Source organism: Canis lupus, chromosome X, assembly GCF_048164855.1.
Source record: "Canis lupus baileyi chromosome X, mCanLup2.hap1, whole genome shotgun sequence".
NCBI lineage: Eukaryota > Metazoa > Chordata > Mammalia > Carnivora > Canidae > Canis > Canis lupus.
In genome coordinates, this window is record NC_132876.1 from 16365402 (window position 1) to 16385219 (window position 19818).

At 40.6% G+C, this 19818-nt stretch overlaps 1 protein-coding gene across 1 annotated transcript in view; it reads right to left on the bottom strand.

Moving 5' to 3' along the window:
• Nucleotides 1-19818, bottom strand: part of LOC140628378 (transmembrane 9 superfamily member 2-like) — an 82991-nt gene that overhangs the window by 45135 nt on the left and 18038 nt on the right. The window contains exons 6-7 of the mRNA XM_072817741.1: nt 15100-15227; nt 9220-9331 (exon numbers count right to left, since the gene is read on the bottom strand). Of these exons, the coding sequence (XP_072673842.1) occupies nt 9220-9331; nt 15100-15227 (240 nt within the window). The remainder of the gene's footprint in view (nt 1-9219; nt 9332-15099; nt 15228-19818) is intronic.

Below are 19818 nucleotides of genomic sequence, written 5' to 3' on the forward strand. Positions count from 1 at the left end.
CAGTGGTGAAACCTAACAGTTTTTGCACCAAACATTGCCATCTGCTGGAAATAACAGGCCATAACACATATTACTCTTCCCTAAGAAAGTAAGAAACTACTGAAAGATCCTAAGGCACCTTTGAGAACAAATTGATCAATGCAGACAGATAACTAAGTGGTGGAACCTACTTCTTAATCCACCAAAAACTCCTGAGTTATTCTGCTTCTTTACACACCAGAGTTTCAAAATCTTTTATAAGACATAACAATTCTCATAAAATCCCATGAGGTAAACAAGTCTTTAGTGTTGTTTATATTACAGGCACAAGCAGCAGAGGTAGAAACAAAGACAGGACTCGAGTCCTGACACAATATTTCACCATGGATCTTACTCAACAAACATGCAGGGCCTCCAAGAATCCAATGGGCAGTTAGCTAAGGCTTCTTCTAGTCCAGATGTTTTCAACTGGGGGAGCAGCACCCCCTAGAGGGCATAATGAAAATGTGCAGGGATGCTTCTGGAATTTGCAGCATAGGATGCCAGACTTCCTGCAGTGCCCTCAGAGACCAGCCCCCCAAAGAATTAAGAAAAACGTCCAAAATGCACCATCCAATGTAGTGTGAGTGAAAAACTGCTGATGATTATTATCCATGCCTGGATTCTAATTCCATTGCACAGATAAAGTATTCTTTACACGTTTTTAATATACATTGACTTTTTCGTGGAATGCAACTACCATGTAAATTGAAGGGAAAGGGTGCTATGTTTGCTTTGAAACTTTTCTTACAGTATTTTTTCAGGTAATCTCTCTCCCCAATATGGAACTCACAACCCCAAGATCGAGAGTAGCATGCTCTATCGACTGAGCCAGACAGGCACCCCTGGATTGAAACTTTACCAAAATTGATCAACATTTCAAGATATCATGCCATCATTTGGAAATATGTGGTACTTGCGCTACCAATGTACAAGTCTTGTATTCATCTACATCCACAGCTGTCACATTTGCAGTGATCATACACATTGGCGCAGGCACCAGAAATGGGCTGAAATATGCACTGAACTACATGCTATTTTATTTGAAATTATTTTCCTTTTATTTTGTTATAATTAGAGTGTTATACTGATGTTTATTAAAACCATGCATATAGACAGGTTCATACAGTACCTATAAATACGAATTGACAGTAGTAAAGGGAAACTGCCAAAACATTTGATATTAAAATAGGACGTCAGGGGTGCCTGGGCAGTTCAGTCAGTTGAGCATGTCTGACTCTTGGTTTCAGCTCAGGTCAGGAACTCAGAATTGGATCAAGAACCCACGTGGGGCTCCGAGCTCAGCACAGAGTCTGCTTCCCCCCAGCTTCCCCCTGCATACACACACACGCTCTCTCTCTCTGGCAAATAAATAAAATTTTTAAATAGATAAATAAATAAACAAACAAACAAATAAGGACATCAATGTGATAGGGTTGAGAACTACTGATCCATTTCAACACTCTCATTTTATTATGGAGAAACTGAAGTCCAGAGAGGCAAATGAACTTACTCAAGGTCACATTATGAGTCTGAGGCCAGCTAGCACCAAAATACCAAAATTTTCCGCTTCGCAATTCAGTTAGTGGCCCATGCTGCCTACAAATCAAGAATGTATTTTGGAGGGGGAGGGAAAACAATGCTATAAATGTGGCGAGGGTCCCAGGATGGCCCACCTATAAAGCTTATACAACTCACATACATGGCCAAAAATACTGGGATTAGAGTGAAACAAAAAAATATTTGGTTGGTAGTACAAAAACAGTAAGTGGGGCACCTGGGTGGCTCAGTGGTTGAGTGTCTACCTTCAGCTCAGGTCGTTATCCCAGGATCCTGGGATGGAGTTCCAAATCGGGCTCCCTGCAGGGAAACTGCTTCTTCTTCTGCCCATGTCTCTGCCTCTTTCTCTGTGTCTCTCATGAATAAATAAATAAAATATTTTTAAAAATAAAAAGAAAAGAAGTCCAGCTCAAGGCCTCTCTCTTATAAAGCCTTCCTGGCCAATTCACCCACCATGATGCCTTCCCATTTTAAAGTCACACCATGTATTACAGATGCAGTATTAAGAGCCTGGACTCTCTAGTCAAACAAAACTTGGTTTATAATCCTTTACATTGGTGACATGGGGCAAATGACTTTCCTCCTATGAGTCTCAGTTTTATTTTCTATAAAATGGAGATTTAAAATAGTACCTGCTTTCAGAGGACTATTGTGAGAAACAAAGTTAAAGTAGGTACTTTACAAAAATTCCCATGCCAGGCATATAATAGGCACTCGATAAATATTTGTCATATAAATGGATGAATAAAAGGTCTTCATTCAGATGGTTTTTTTTTCATTCAGATGTTAATCTTTATGACCCATCCTGCCATAACTGCTGAACAAATTTGAAATGCAAACCCCAAACTTTATACCCATTTGGGAAAATGAATCACTTTCTGAAAGCATAAAGTGCACAAAATGCGTAAAAAAACAAAAAGGCAGACTTTCTTAAACTAAAAATGATATTGCCTCTGGACCTTTCTGCAGCTAGTGGCTGCCTGACCAGGGGCTCAGGCCCACAATCTCAGCTGATGACCATGGGCTCTGCTTCCAAATGGCAACTTGCAGGTGGCTGCAGGGGAGGTACAAGGAGGTCTAAGGTGATAGAGGAAGGCCAGAATGATGGAGGTCACAACCAAGGTGGCTGAGGAGCCCCAGCTCCTGCATGGCACTAACATCTATAAGTGGCTTGACACGTGCATGAAGTTCAGCTTCCCATCCATGTCCCCCGGGGCCTGGTCCCTGTGTCAGGATCACACCTCTCCTCCCCTGCTGACCCCGAGAATGACTCTGTGTGCCCGAGGTACATGGGAGGCTTCCACAGTCTGCCCGAGGGTGAGACAGTGTCGTTCACCCAACCCAGGGCCAGGAATCAATCCATGTTGCAGGACCTGGTAGGATTTTCCGTGCTGGGATGGAGAAACAGCAAAAAGAGGGAAAACATGTGCAAGCACGGGCCAAAGGGGAAACTCCCAGGAAATGTGAAGGTCTAGATCTTTGCCAATAGGGTAGCCCCTCATCACACGTGGTTATTCAGCACTCACAATGTGGCTGGTCTTAAGTGAGATGAGCTGCAGGTATAAAATATATGCCACATTTCAAAGACTTGGTACAAGATAAGAGAACCTAAGGTATTTCTTTACCAAAACAAGTGCTATACAAATGCAGCATTCTCGTTAATAAGTGTGTTCCTCACAGGGGTATAGGTTATCAGTTCTGACACTACATGTATGCTAAGGTTGAACAAATAAGTCCACATATTGTAGATGATAGGGGCCAGGTTTCTCAGTGTCAGAAAAGAAAAGTTACCAATGCGCAAGGGGAGAGGGCTAGCCCGAACACTGCAGTGGCTTACAGTCACAGATACTGGTATGAACTCATGTTCATGTATTTCGTTATCCACTCACTTACTTTTATACTTTTCCATTTGTGATTAATAAGTCATCTGTGGAGTGCTACTTTGCCACTGTGAGAGTAACCAGTTTTCCCAATAACTGTTCACCTCCAATTTTTTTTAAAGATTTTATTTATTCATGAGAGACACACAGAGAGAGGCAGAGACACAGGCAGAGGGAGAAGCAGGCTCCATGCAAGGAGCCTGATACAGGACTCAATCCCAGGAATCCAGGATCAGGCCCTGGGCCAAAGGCAGATGTTCAACCACTGAGCCACCCAGGCAGCCCCGTTCACCTCCAATTTTAACATCCATTGATAACATTGACCTGAATCGATTATTTAATTGGAGGGTGAAAAATAGTAGTTTTCAAATTAAATTTCCACTTCAAATAGTCATTACCACTGAAGGTATTCAACAAATGAAGACAGAATAGTTGAAAAAATCCTTCATAAGCCGTAATGCAGTTTATTTTTTATTACAGTTACCAATGTATGAAGCTTTGCTTCTTATTTGTCTACTGAAAGCTCAAGCTATCTTATAGGTTAAATAAGATTCTGTGAGCTACTCTAAGATGCAACAACCATATACACTTAGGAGATCCAAAGTGGCAACCACAATGCAATATAAATTATACTCCAGAAGAGTACTCCAGAGCCAAGTGTGGCTGTAAAATGCCGAGTTAGACTCAGTCAAAAGGTTTCTTTATTAGGAGACTTTTAAATATTTTACTAATGTGCTTTGTGAAGCTAAGAAAGGAAGTAGTAGAAAGGCACTTGACTGACTCAGTCAGTTAAGCATCAACCTTCAGCCCAGGTCATGATCCTGGGGTCCTGGGATCAAGTCCTGCATAGGGCTCCCTGCTCCTTGGGGAGCCTGACTCTCCCTCTGCGTCCCTCACCCCCGTGTCTCTCATGAATAAATAAAATCTTTTTTAAAAAAGGAAGTAGTAGAAAGTAGCATTTTCCAAACTTATTTGACTAGTGTTCCAGGGAATGCACTTTGAGAAATGTTGATATCTATCATTATCACTGGGTCAAAAAAGCATTTTTCAACTCAAGACAATAAAATGAACAGCACTAGAAATATACATCACCACTCCTCCTGACCTCCTCCACCTACAACAGCAACATTCTGGTGTTCAGATGCACGCATGAGCTACTGTTGTGTGAGACATTTATAAATCACATGTTCCAGGACACCTGGGTGGCTCAGCAGTTGAGCATCTGCCTTCAGCTCAGAGTGTGATCCTGGGGTCCTGGGATCAAGTCTCGCATCATGGTCCCTGCAGGGAGCCTGCCTCTCCCTCTGCCTGTCTCTGCCTCTGTGTGTGTGTGTGTCTCTCTCTCATGATTAAATAAATAAAATCTTTAAAAATAAATAAAGAAATCACATGTTCCTGTATCCACCAGAAGGAATAGGAAACACTGTGTGTCTACTATGGGCTGGGCCCTATGCTAAACCTTTTATGTTAGTTCACACATTTCTGATAGTAATCACAGGAGGCGATTATTTTATCCCCATTTTACAGGTTAGGAAAAAGAGGTGAGAAGTACCCTGTCCAAGGTTCACACAGCGAGTACATGTCAGAGCCAGAATTCAAACTCAGGAATGTCTGGTTCTTTCCACAGTGCCACTTCTTGAAGCTAAGGGCCTTCTAAGCACCCTAAAGGAGCTTCCATGGGAGAGGGAAATAATTCCCTCTTCTGGAAGAGCTTCCAGGATATGGACCTGTTAAGATACAAGGGGTTGGGACCTAACCAAAATAAGGAAATTTCCCCAATCCTCCCTTTTGGCATAGCTACATCTGAACTTGTACTTCAACTTTTAACAGCCACAGTTGCTTCCTGACAGGCAGACAGTCCACTAGCACTATACCATGTAGGCTCCTGGTATGAACCTGAACCTCAATTTAGATGTGCTCTCCCTTGGCTTTTACTATACTATAAACATAAAAGTTCCTACATTTAACTTTTTTTAAGTAGGCTCCACACCCAACGTGGGGCTTGATCTCACAAACCTGAGATGAAGAGTCACTCTACGGACTGAGCCAGCCAGGTGCCCTCCTACATTTAAATTTTTAACAGCTGATGAATAAGTGATAAATATGTAGAAGGGCTTCAGTTTTTTGATCAACTGCTGATAGTAGCTTAGACTCAATAATATTCTCAATCACTGGAGAAGGGTTATTTTCCTTTCTTTGGGGTATATTTCACTTTCTTCCCCCAGATTACACTTGCGTATTTCATCCAGAGATCAGAGGGCTGACTGGACTATACTACTTTGGGTAAACCTCGGGATGTAGGATCAGGTAATCCTGATCTCTAGCTGGACAATCTAAAGTACACACACACACACACACATCTCTAACATAAACGTTTCTCATTTTCTTCACAGTAACTCTGCAGACAGGAAATAGAATAGACCTTTAATACAGAAAGCCAGAATGGTAGAGTAGAAAAGCTATGAGTCTGGGGGCTAGACAGACCTGAGTTTGAATATCAATTCCACCTTCTGCCTGCTATGATCCTGAGAAAATTACTTCCTCTCACTGGGCTTTGGTATCCTCATTTATAAAATGGATATAACCATGGGGATCCCTGGATGGCTCAGTGGTTGGGTGTCTGCCTTTGGCCCAGGGCGTAGTCCTGGAGTCCCGGGATCGAGTCCCACATCAGGCTCCCTGCATGGAGCCTGCTTCTCTCTCTGACTGTGTCTCTGCCTCTCTCTGTGTGTGTCTCTCAAATAAATAAATAAAATCTTTAAAGAAAAATAAAATGGATATAAGCACATAGGTGATACACAGGGACAAAAGCAAGGCATCCCCAACCCGGAATGGCTTTAAGAATGAGATTAGGAAAAAATCCTGTTGTAATGGTTGTCAGGCCATCTACAGAAATGACACAAACGGAGCAAAATTTGTAAATATTTATTTTTTTAATTTTTTAAACTTTTTTTTTAATTTTTTTATTTATTTATGATAGTCACACAGAGAGAGAGAGAGAGGCAGAGACACAGGCAGAGGGAGAAGCAGGCTCCATGCACCGGGAGCCCGACGTGGGATTCGATCCTGGGTATCCCGGATCGCGCCCTGGGCCAAAGGTAGGCGCCAAACCGCTGCACCACCCAGGGATCCCAAAATTTGTAAATATTTAAAGAAATTTGAGATCTAATCCCAAATAATGTGATTAGGGTTTGGTTTCAAGAAGGCACATCTAAAGCTTTAAGAAATAAGCCCTTTATACAAAAATCAAGTATCATCAAAGCTGAATCAAAAATATGAGATATAGTCCTTTAAAAAATTAAAAAAGAGAAATGCATAGATCTATATAATCATAATTAGGTTTTCCCTATAAAAGGAAGTCCCCAAAGTTAATCTTTTGGTGAAGCACCTCTAATACTGTCCGGGGATAAGAGAACCTAACCCATAGTTCGTAGGCAAGAAGAGCACCAGAGTGCCATGAATATCATCTTTTAATACTCATTTCCCTTTGCTCTGGGGGTCCTATGCTCACCAAGAAACTTTCCATTTATTCTATTCTATTCATATTTGCTTTCTCACATATCATTATAACAGGCAGATGTGCTAACCAGCTAACATGAATGGTGTGGTCCTCTAGGCATGTATATATAGTTCTTCATGTAAATTAATAAATTGGTATTCTGATTTATACATTGGTCCCATAGCAGTTTGTTTAGTATGAATCAATCTTCTTTTGATATGCTCACAGAATTAAAATTCTGAAGCGGGCAGCCCCGGTGGTGCAGCGGTTTAGTGCCGCCTGCAGCCCAGGGCGTGATCCTGGAGACCCTGGATCGAGTCCCACGTCAGGCCCCGAATCGAGTCCCACGTCGGGCTCTCTGCATGGAGCCTGCTTCTACCTCTGCCTGTGTCTCTGCCTCTCATTCTCTCTCTGTGTCTTTATGAATAAATAAATTAAAAAAATAAAATAAAATAAAATTCTGAAGCAAGATTTTGAAAGACTGACAAAAACTTAGTACTGCTGAGTGTGTGAGGAAACAGCAGATCCTCAGGCTGAGCAATTTGTCTGGACAAGAATTTGACAATGTGTTATCAAAATATGTACACTCTTTTACCTAACTAATCCTACCGCTAGGAAGTTAACTTTAGGAGATAATCACACAAGGAAAAAAGTAAGAATGTTCATTAAAGCATTGTTTATAATAATTAAAAATCAGATATTTGAGTTGTTCGTATTGATAGTGCACTAACTAAATCAATTACGAATAAAATGGAGTACAGGGCATCGGGGTAGTGCAGCTTGATTTCAGCTCAGGTCATGATCTTAGGGTCATGAGATCGAGCCCCATGTGGGGCTCTGTGTTCAGCATGGAGTCTGCTTAAGACTCTCTCTCCCTCTGCCTCTGCCCCTCCCCAATGCCCTTCTCTAAAATAAATTTAAAATAAATCTTTAAAAAATTAAAAAATAAATGTACTATGCAATAAATAAAATAAAAAGGATGTGACTCTATATATATTGACATGGAAAGATGTCCATGACATACACATGAGTAAAAACAATAGATGCAATATCTCATCTGTACATAGCTGCATATTTTTTGGTACCATGTGTAGTGTTTCCCTTGTATATTCTACAGAACACTATAACCCCATGAGTCCTGCCATGGTCTATGAAATGCCACGTATTATAATCATCTTTGGAAAATTCACAGTGCCTTTTAACATCACGAGTACTCTGGATGCCATTGTTTTCATATTGTTTAACTTAGCATTATCCAAATTAACTGCATCATAGAATCCTTTTTTCACATAACATTTTTAAAATACAAAGCAGAAATAAATTAAATACAAAGCAACGAATTTCCAGAAAAACCTTTGGGAAACATGGGCATCAGAGAGCTGATAGATTATTCCGCAGAATGCTAATAGTCACTCTGTATATCTATCTAGCTACCCAAAATCCAGACCACTACGTAAAAACAGCTACTTACAAGAGAAAAATGACAGATGTAGGAACAATAACGAATGCTATATGCTGGGGACCTGCTCTGTGTCATGCTAAGGTCATCATTCTGAAAATGAGTGTGAAATGACAGGAGGAAAAGAAATCGAACCTGAGATCAGATGACTTACCTAAGCTTACCCAGCTAGTAAGTGGCCAAGCCTCAGTTTGAACCACAGGTTAGTCTGAAACCAATAAAGATGCTCTTTGCAGGGCGCCTGTGTGGCCCAGATGGTTAAGCATCCAACTCTTGGTTTTGGCTCAGGTCACAATCTCAGGGTCGAGGGATCGAGCCCCACATTGGTCTCTGTGCTCAGCATGGAGTCTGCTTGAAATTCTTTCTCCCTCTCCCTCTGTCCCTGCCCTCACGCCTTCTCTCAAATAAATAAATAAATAAAATCTTTTTTTTAAATGATGCTTTTTTCACTACACTCTGTTTCTTCCACAACATATTTGTCCTTTATTTAAGCAGCCTGCCAGCCCACCAACCCCAGGCACCATCCCTCTGGTTTCCCAGGTACTTCTTTCAAACCTCTAGGTGAAATAAAAGAAAAGTAAATTACCTAACACAGTTCCTAAAATGTGGTAGATTTCATACTGAATTCCTGAAACAACTGTCCTCTCATGGGTTTCAATATAAATAACCTAACTACTTTCTTGGGCTCTTTGCTGTGTTATACAACTTTGACTATGAAAACGAAGGCTTTACTATTAATGAAGCATATGGTATTTAAATACTTGATTTGGAATGAAAGCAAGATGCTGGCAGGGAATACTTACTTCAAATCTCACAGAGTAAGTGTAGGTTATGTTCAACTTCTCTGTATTTTCTCCAGAAATCTCCATAGGGGGTCCACTGCAAGTTAGGTTGTTTTCATCTGAATGCTTATAGCTAATAAAAGAGGGGGGAGGAATTTTTAGACCAAACTGCCACTGTGAATTTCCAATTCATGGCTATTCAGGCTCATAATGATAGCAGACTGAAAAAATACGCCTTTCATTATATTTCATATTTAAAACTCCTTATGACTTAAAATACCTTTGTTTCTAAATGCCCCTAACAGATGGGAGTCAATATACTGCCCAAAAGAGAATACAGGTACCCTCGCTTTTCTGAGGCCCACTCTATGCCACTTCACTTTTACGCAAGATTCACATTTGCACCTGTTTTCACTAACTGAAAGAAAGGCAAAGAGGATTTTCACTTTTATGAAAAATCAAAAAGAAAATTCAGCATTGGTTTTGCAGGGAGCCATTATAGAGGCAGCTCACACCCCAACAGTGAGAGTGGCACACCCCCAAGCCCCTTCCCTAGGAACTACACTCATCATTTTTTTATTTATTTTTTATTGGTATTCAATTTGCCAACATATAGAATAACACCCAGTGCTCATCCCATCAAGTGCCCCCCTCAGTGCCCGTCACCCAGTCACCCCCACCCCCCACCCACCTCCCTTTCTACTACCCCTTGCTCATTTCCCAGAGTTAGGAGTCTCTCATGTTCTGTCTCCCTCTCTGATATTTCCCACTCATTTTTTCTCCTTTCCCTTTTATTCTCTTTCACTATTTTTTATTCCCCAAATGAATGAGACCATATGTTTGTCCTTCTCCGATTGACTTATTTCACTCAGCATAATACCCTCCAGTTCCATCCACGTCGAAGCAAATGGTGGGTATTTGTCGTTTCTAATGGCACACTCAGCATTTTGATATCAAGCCACCAGAGCTTTGAACTATGTGAGTACCTGTGCTTTCTCTCGGGTTTATCTTGTGGTATCCATTAGCAAGATGTGTCTTAAGGTATCAGAAAAGCCTAAGAGGGATCCTTGGGTGGCTCAGCAGTTTAGCGCCTGCCTTTGGCCCAGGGCGTAATCCTGGAGACACAGGATCGAATCCCACATCAGGATCCCTGCATGGAGCCTGCTTCTGCCCTCCCCCCTCTCTGTGTGTCTCTCATGAATAAATAAAATCTTTTTTAAAAAAGCCTAAGAGAGGTGACTTGGGGGGTCTGGGAATGCTCACAAAATTTTCCATATAGATCAATGGCAATTGCTTCTTCACTTTGGCATTTCAGCTTCCAAAAGCTTTTGTAGGAACACTTCACCTACAGATAGCAGGGGAAAACATGTCCCTAAGAAGCTTCTCATGGGGCACCTGGCTGGCTCAATCAGTAGAGCATGCAACTTTTGATCTCAAAATTGTAAGCTTATGTCTCATGCTGAGTGTAGAGGTTACTTTAAAATAAAATCTTTATTTTTTAAAAAATATTTTATTTATTTATTTATTTATTTATTTATTTATTTAGAGAAAGAGAGAGAGAGGCGGAGTCACAGGCAGAGGGAGAGGCAGGCTCCAGGAAGGGAGTCCAACATGGGACTCGATCCTGGGTCTCCAGGATCACGCCCTGGGCCAAAGGCAGGCACCAAACCAGTGAGCCACCCAAGCGTCCCAAAATAAAATCTTTAAAAAAAAAAAAAAGAACCATCTCTTTGCTTGTGGATAGATTTTTTTTAAGTCCTATTAGCAAATGGCTTTATTTCTCACCTTTCATCTCATCCCTCTTCAATATATTAAACATCCTATCTTGTAATCTTAGCTGTAGGCTTAGAAAATCAAACAGATGAAGCAGGAATCATATTTATAAGCAGCCAGAGATCTTAGGGCCTACTCTGTGTAAAATGCCATGCTTAGCTGATGAAAGGTAGTGAAGACATAATATATGCAAGCCTTTTGTATTTGAAAAGGATGGTTATAAAAAATAGAAGGTGGAAAACAAAAACTAAAGAAGTTTGAAATTAGACAGAACTGATGAATCTAACAAGTGCCTGTTCATGAAAAAAAAAGACTGTAATATCACTTTAAAAATAAAAGAGGAATAAAGAGAGAGAAATCAAAAGGAGAAAACAGCAGTGCTTCCCTTTTCAATTATTTACTAAACATACAACTTATCCCTTGACTTCGGTTTAAAGACTAATATGCAAAAATAAAAAAATAAAAAAAAGACTAATATGCAGTCCTTACAAGATTGTTATTTATACATGTATATGCACAATAAAACCATTCACTCACAATTTGGGGAGTTATTGACATGTCCCTCTTCCTATTCATTTTTGTAACCCTAGTGTCTGGCACATGATATGCCCCTACTAAGTGTTTGTAGGGTGAATTTTATTTAAAGCCTAAATATATTTTTAAATAGCTATGAATTGGGGCGCCTGGGTGGCTCAGTCAGTTAGGCATCCGACTCTTGATCTCAGCTCAGGTCTTGATCTTGGGGTTGTGAGTTCAAGCTTTGTGTTGGGCTCCACACTGAGTGTGGAACCTACTTTTTAAAAAATTTAAAAATAAAAAATAGGGATCCCTGGGTGGCGCAGCGGTTTAGCGCCTGCCTTTGGCCCAGGGCGCGATCCTGGAGACCCGGGATCGAGTCCCACGTCGGGCTCCCGGTGCATGGAGCCTGCTTCTCCCTCTGCCTGTGTCTCTGCCTCTCTCTCTCTCTCTCTCTCTGTGACTACCATAAATAAATAAAAATTAAAAAAATAAAAAAATAAAAAAAATAAAAATAAAAAATAAAATAAAACAGCTATGAATTAAAGAAACGATCACTATTAAGGCTTGTGATAAAAACTTAACATCTACAAAAAACATAACATATGTCATGATAATGCAAATCAAGTTTTACTGTTTAAATATGGGCCTTGAACCCAGCACAGGAAATATCTGCATTTCAAAAGAGAGAGATTATGCCGCAAAAAGGGTATTAAGATCTCCAATCAATGTAAGCCCTATTTCAAACCACCGGCCTTATGTATGGCCTTTTGGGCCATTTTCAAAATGTTGGCCTTTACTAAGTGAGATGGGAAGTCACTGGAAGATTCTGAGCAGAGATTGACATAAGCTGACATTTCAAAAGGAATGCTATCTTGAGAACAGACTGCTGGAAGACAAGGATGGTACTAGGGAGACTGGGGAGAGTTTTGCCATCAGTCAGATAAGAAACAATGTTGTCCTGGACCAGATGATCGTGGTGGAGGTGAAGAGAAGGGGTGGATCTTGACTATATTTTAAAAGTAGAGTCCCATGGTCTGCCAAAGGATTGGAATAGATACAGGGTATAAGTGAAGAATGATAAAGAGGAGTCAAGGGTGCTGCCATAGTTGGGAGGCCTGAAAGACTGGAAGAATGTAGTTGCTATCTGCTGAAATGGAGAAGACAACAGGAAAAACAGGTTGGAGGAAAGATTACAAGTTCATGTTCAGTCATGTTAAATTTCAGATGACAGAGCTCCTGGATGGCTCAGTGGGTTAAGCTTTAGACTTTCGTTCAGGTCATGATCTCAGGGTCCTGGGATCCAGGGTCAGGCTCCCTGCTCAGTGGGGAACCTGCTTCTCCCTCTTCTTCTCCCTCTGCTCCCACCCCCCACTTGTACACTCTCTCTCTCCCAAATAAATAAATAAAATCTTTTTTAAAAATTTCAAATGCCTACTAGACATCCACATGGTCATGTCAAGTAGACAGCTACATATACAAGTTTACATATCTAAGTTGTTGTGGGATCTAACACCATGAGACAGGATAAGATTACCAATGTGTTAGTATATATGAAGAAGAAAGAAGTTCAAAGACTCAGTTCTGGGGCCTTCCAACATGAAGATGTTGGAGAAATGAGAGGACTTATAAGCAACCAGTGAGACAGGAGAAAATCAGTAAAGTATGGTAATCCAAAAGCCAAATGAAGCAAGTAATTTTAGGAAAAAGAAATTATCAACAATGGTAACCATCAGGGAAATTAGCTAGGTACAGTCCCTAACAGAAAACACAAGACTGTAGGCCTAGAATGCCATTAGGCCTAACTCACTTATGACCTTGAGCAGATTGCCTAATTCTAAAAAAAAAAAAAAAGAATTATATAGCATAGTCCTTGTTCTCAAGAGACCCACATAAATGACCTTTACAATGATTAGATAAAAGTTTTATTGCATGCATACATAAACTGTTACTATGGGCAGTGTAGAATAAATACAAGTCTAAAAATTACTTTCTTGGCTTTTTCACCTGAATCTGACAATATGAGATATAACTGTAAAGCTTAAGTTTGATTTTCATATAGCTGATGAGACTAGCTTCTTGGATGATCATACTTTGCCTGTTTACTACCTAATGATTTTGAATATGAGCAGCCATCCTGAGTTGGACCTCGCAGTCCATCATCCTGACATTCTGACATTGTGTATGTCTGACATACACATGGGGGATTGCCTTTGACAATGACTAGTATTTCCTGGCCTCTCTTGGCAGCTATCTTTATTCCCTATTGTTCACAAATATGTCCTGATTCCTTTAATTCTTCTTTAACTTCCTAAGTGTAACACCTTGTGAAGGTAAATAATCTTCAAAATGCTTAATATAGACATTAACTTGAAAAGAATATCCTTTTTCTAAGACAAACCAGAGTTGGAAAGTACCAGTGTTCCTCACCACTTGGGGTCTATTTAATGAAATCCATAGGCACTTTTGCCTAGAAAAGTACACATAAAATATGCATAAAAATTTCCAGAGTTTGATACATCAGGGTCCATATTCTAAACTCCTAATTCAGTTCTATCCTTTCACCGATGAGGAAATTAAGCCTACGACACATCAAGTTAACCTACTCATGGTCAAAAAGCTTGGTGCAATACAGTCTCTAATCTCTCCCTTTGGGAACCATCTGTGACAGACAGAACAAACTTGGCTGAAGTCAAATAGGGCATTAGCCTTAAAAACAATGAAATCTGATTCATTTCTATGAACTTAGGGTTGGCTTGCAAAATGGAACCAGGAGAGATGAGAATAAAATCCAAATTTCCTAATTCCCTCAGTTAGAAATTCCTTTCCTATAGTTCAGAAAACTATACATGTGCCTTCTTTAATATACTCACATAAGTTTCAAGGAATAACTTCTTTCCTCTATCTTAGTACTTGAGGTTTTATAATATTTTTCCCATAATGGACCATGATCTTATACATTGTGTGCTATGTTCCCCTCTCTGTCTTAACTGAAGAGTTCTAACTCTAATTGAAGAGTTTCAAAGGATCTTAGTTGGAACATTAATGGTCACCTGTCTAGTCTCTTGTCCAATGCTGATTGTCCATTAAATTCATTCAGCATTTACCTACTAGTGACCACACACTATAATGGATGCTTAATTATAAACTCTCCAATAGCTGGGCCATCCAGGCTCTTTCTATAAATGTCCAGGGATAAGGTACTCACTAATTCTTGAGATTGCTTATTTAACTGCTAGAGAATTCTGTTAGTAGATTCTTCCTTAAACTCAGCTGATACCTGCCTAACAGACTCCAGTAATAGACCTGTCCTCTGATGAAACACAAATCTAAATCTGAGCTCTTTGTCATATGGCAGCAAGGAAAAGAGTGTCAGGATGCCCTCAATAAGTCTATTCCCTTCTAGATCTACCAATTCTTCCTCACACTGCATGGTATTCAAATGCTAACTATAGGTAGAAGAGAATAAATTGCCTGTTTGATTTTTCAAACTGTATGTCTGAGGTTACATTACACGTGTATCCTAAAAATGAAAATTCTAGTTGAGAACTTCTACATTCTGAATTAATTTTTAAATTAAAGGAGCTAATTAAAAAGATATTCTATAATTACCTTTGGGGGTCAAGTCTAGCAGCAACCAATCTTACAACACCCCAATTTCTTTCACTTTCTTTGTGATATGTAATAGTAATATCAATGTGGTTGAAGAGGTAGAAAGTATTACTCTTGTTGAAGTCAGACTGCAAAAAGAAATGGAAATTTTAAAGAAGTTTGAACTTTTCCAAGAAACTAAAAAATATAAAATCTGACCATTGAATCAAAATGAGATCTACTATAATATTATTGGTTATATTCTCTATGCTTTTTATCTTCATAACTTATTTATTTTATAACTGGCAGTTTGTACCTCTTAATCCCCTTCACCTATTTTGCATCCCCCACTCCCCTCCCCTCTGGCAGCCACCAATTCTCCCTTGGAACCCTCAGAAGGAACCAACTCTGCCTATACCTTGATCTTGGACTTCTGGCTTCCAGAACTGTGAGACAATAAATTTCTGGATTTTTTTCTTTAAGATTTTATTTACTTCAGAGAGAGAGATTTTATTTACTTCAGAGAGAGAGAGAGAGCATGCAAGTGCACACAGTGGGGGAAAGGGCAGAGGGAGAAGAAAGAGAGAATCTTTTTTTTGTATATTTTTTATTGGGATTCGATTTGCCAACATATAGCATAACACCCAGTGCTCATCCCATCAAGTGCCCCCCTCAGTGCCCATCACCCAGTCACCCCAAACCCACCTCCTCTTCCACCACCCCTTGTCAGAGAGAGAGAATCTTAAGCAGACTCCCATTGAGCAGGGAACTGGCACAGGGCTGGAACCCAGGACCCTGAAATCATGATCTGAGCCAGTCGGACACTTAGTGGACTGAGCCACTCAAGCGCCCCAAACTTCTGTTGTTTTAAGCTACCCATTTTGTAGTGTGTTTTTAGCACAGCCCTAGCAAAAACAAAGGGCTTTGCAATATGAGCTTTGCAATCAGACAGCGTTTACTAGCTATATGACCACAGACAAGTCATTTAACTTCTTTGAGTCTCAGTTTCCTCTTTTTAAAAATGGGAACAATAAGGGTGCCTGGCTGGTCCAGTTGGTATAGGATGTGACTCCTGATCTCAGGATCATGAGTTTGAACCCCACATTGGGTGTAAAGATTACTTATAAAAAATTTTAACTAAAAAATTTGGGGAGCATAATAGGATTGGTCATAGAATTGTTGAGGATTAAATAGAACAATGTGTGTATTCAGTGCAGTGCTTGGCATAGGAAACCTTCAATAATATTAGCTATTACATTACCCAGGCCCTTCAATCTTCAGAAAAGGAGGCCAAATGAACCTTGTCAATTACCACATTGAGTAATCTACAATATGCAGGACTTCTAGATTAAGAATTATGGCTCTGCGAATTCCAGAATTAAAGGTGATGGCCTTGAAGGAATTTTAGAGATCCTTTAGTACAATGGATAGAGAAGAAGGTGAGAGCGATCCTATGGGGGAATGTCACAATCAGCTTGGGGTGGAGAGTAAGTACTGCTCACTGCAGTGCTGTCCATAATCGCAAAGAGCTAGAAACCACCAAGACTATCAACATAGTTAAATGAAACATGGTGTGATCATATAGAGAAATAAAATGCAGCAAGATTTGCAGATACTAATATAGAGTATATCATGTATTGGATGTCCATGACATATACTATTAGAAGCAGCCCAGCAGAGTGGTTAAGGATGTGGTCTCCACAGTCAAGCTGAAAGCTCAGGTATGGCATGTACTAGCCTGTGTGACCAAGTTGCTTACCCTCTCGGTGCCTCAGTTTCTACATCTATAATGTAGAGATCATAACAGTACTTATGTTAATGGCTGCTGTAAGGATTAAATCAACCCATGGAAAGCATCTCAACCATTCTTGGGCATAAAGCACCCAATATGGTAGGTAAAGTGGTAACAAGGCCCTTTAGGATCTGGATGCTGCTTGTCTCTCCAGAGTCAGCTACATGACTACAAATAATTCTTTATTCTGTGCTCTCATAGCACTCAGCTCATAGCTCAGTCACTGACCACATTGTAGTCGGTGTATTTCCATGTTTACATCCCCTAGTCAATTGTGTTCTCCAGTAGATCACAAGGTTAGGAACTTTGCTTCATTCATTCATTCAGCAAATATTTTTGAACTTCTATTATGTACCAGGCACTTCTTAATTATGCCCTAAGAGCTAATATCCTGCAGGGGCTCAAATAATACAAGAGGTAGTTTGGTATGTTGCAAAGAGAACAGAATTTGGATAAAAAACATTGGAATGCAATTCAGATTTTGCCACATATAGTCTTTTGTATGCCAGTCTTTCTTGGCTTTAGTTTTCTTAAAATGGGGTACCATCACTTACTTCATAAAATTGTTAAGTGGATTAAGTGAGAAATTATAGGGAAAGAACTAGCACAACACCTGGCACAGAATAAGGAGATCATCAGATGTTAGTTTCCTTCCTACTAGATGTTAAAATTACGCTTTAAGAGCACCTGGGTGGCTCAGTCAGTTAAGCATCTGCCTTTGACTCAGGTCATGATCGGGGAGTCCTGGGATCAAGTCCCACCTTGGGCTCCTTTCTCAACAGGGAGTTTGCTTCTCCCTCTCCCCTCCTCCTACTCATGCTCTTTAAAAATCAACTCTCAGGGATCCCTGGGTGGCTCAGTGGTTTAGCGTCTGCCTTTGGTCCAGGGCGTGATCCTGGAGTCCCGGGATTGAGTCCCGCGTCAGGGGCCCTGCATGGAGCCTGCTTCTCTCTCTATCTCAAATAAAAATCTTTTTAAAAAATGAATAAAAATGGGCAGCCCGGGTGGCTCAGCGGTTTAGTGCCTGCCTTTGGCCCTACTCTCAGTGTGGGGAGATCGGGCCCTGAGTTGGGCTCCCTGCTCACCACAAAGCCTACTTATTCCTCTCCCTCTGCTCCTCCCCTAGCTCATTCTCTCTCTCTTTCTCTCTCTCTCTCTCTCTCAAATAAATAAATTAAATCTTAAAAATAAAATATTTTTTAAAAAGTTTAAGAAATAAAATAAAATGTACCACCCTAGGTGGCTCAGCAGTTGAGCCTCTGCCTTCTGCTCAGGGTGTGATCCCAGGGTCTGGGATCAAGTTCTGCATTGGCCTCCCTGCCAGAAGCCAGCCAGCTTCTCCCTCTGCCTATGTCTCTGCCTCTCTTTGTGTGTCTCTCATGAATAAATAAATAGAATCTTAAAAAAAATGTATCACCCTGGTAATGGAGGTTGATAATGGAGGAGGTTGCGTACATATGAGGGCAGGGGTATATGGGAACTCTCTGTACATTTCCTCTTAATTTTGCTATGAACCTAATTCTGCTCTAAAAAATAGTCTTTTAAACTAAAGACAAAAACAAGACATAAAAATAAGTGAAAGTAAGGAACTATCATGCCAAATTCTATTTGCCAAATTTCTGGAGGAAAGCAAGAAGCCAGAGAGGTAAGCTGGGTGAGGGAGCACAGATGCAGCTTTTGCCCTAAGGACACCTGCTGTTCTGGGCAAACTTGAACTTAGGTTTGGGTAGCCTCATTAGATAAAGAGGAGAGGACTCTGGGAGGGCCCTCCCAGGTGAGAAAGCTAATATGAGACCCTCTGCACGTTAAGCTGAGACCACCCACTCCTCACAAACCAATACCCTCAGGGTAAAGATGAGCCAGAAGTAAGCCTTCTCCACACTCCCAAAGGACTGTAGGGAAGATGGCCTTGATGATAAACAGAAAAGAGGAGTGGGGGAACTGTCCTTGAACATTTGTGGCCACAAGCCAGCCCTAACAGAGATTTGTAGTTTGGATTCCCATCACCTAAGGGGCCCCAGGAAATTCAAGTTGTGAATTTGCTTTAAGGTGGTCCCAGACTGGTATTTTCCAAAGATGCTTTGCACAAGTAAATGAAAATCTTCTCTGGAGGAAAGGACTTTGATCCTAAGATTCAAAGAAACTCCACACACACTTTGGGGGGTGGGGTGAGGGGCAGAGGGAAAAAGAAAGAGAGAGAGAGAGAGAGAGAATCTAGAACAGGCTCCACCCTCAGCACAGAGCCCAATGCAAGGCTCCATCTCACTACCCTGAGATCATGACCTGAGCCAAAATCAAGAGTCAGTCGCTTAACCAACTAAGACCCCCAGGCGCCCCGCCACAATTTTTAAGAATCATGTATGTGCAGTCAAAATAATGAAGCACACAAGGAAAAGGGGCATCGAGAGCAAGAACCAGCAGAAACAAACTTGCAAAAATTTCAGATCCAGGAATAATCAGAAGCAGATTTAAATATATTTATTTACTTACTTATTTACTTGGGGGGGGTGAAGACGGGCAGGGAGAGAGAGAATCCCAAGCTGGCTCCACACTCAGCATGGAGCCTGGCATGGAGCTCAACTTGGGGCTCCATTCCACAAGCCTGAGACCAAGACCTGAGCCAAAATCAAGAGTCAGACACCTAACTGACAGAGCCACCCAGGAACCCCATTAAAAGCAGATTTAAAATTAACTACATTTACTAAACTGAAAAGAAGTAAAATACAGCCATGACAGCATGTGTATGAAATAGAAAAGTATTAAATCATGACTTAGCAAATTTGCAAAAGAACAAAATAAAACTTGCAGAAATTAGAAAATTAATCATTGAAATTAAAAATTCAATGCCTGGGTGCCTGGGTGGCTCAGATGGTTGGGCTCTGCCTTCGGCTCAGGTCATGGTCCTGGGGTCCTGAGATGGAGTCCCGCATCAGACTCCCTGCTTGGCA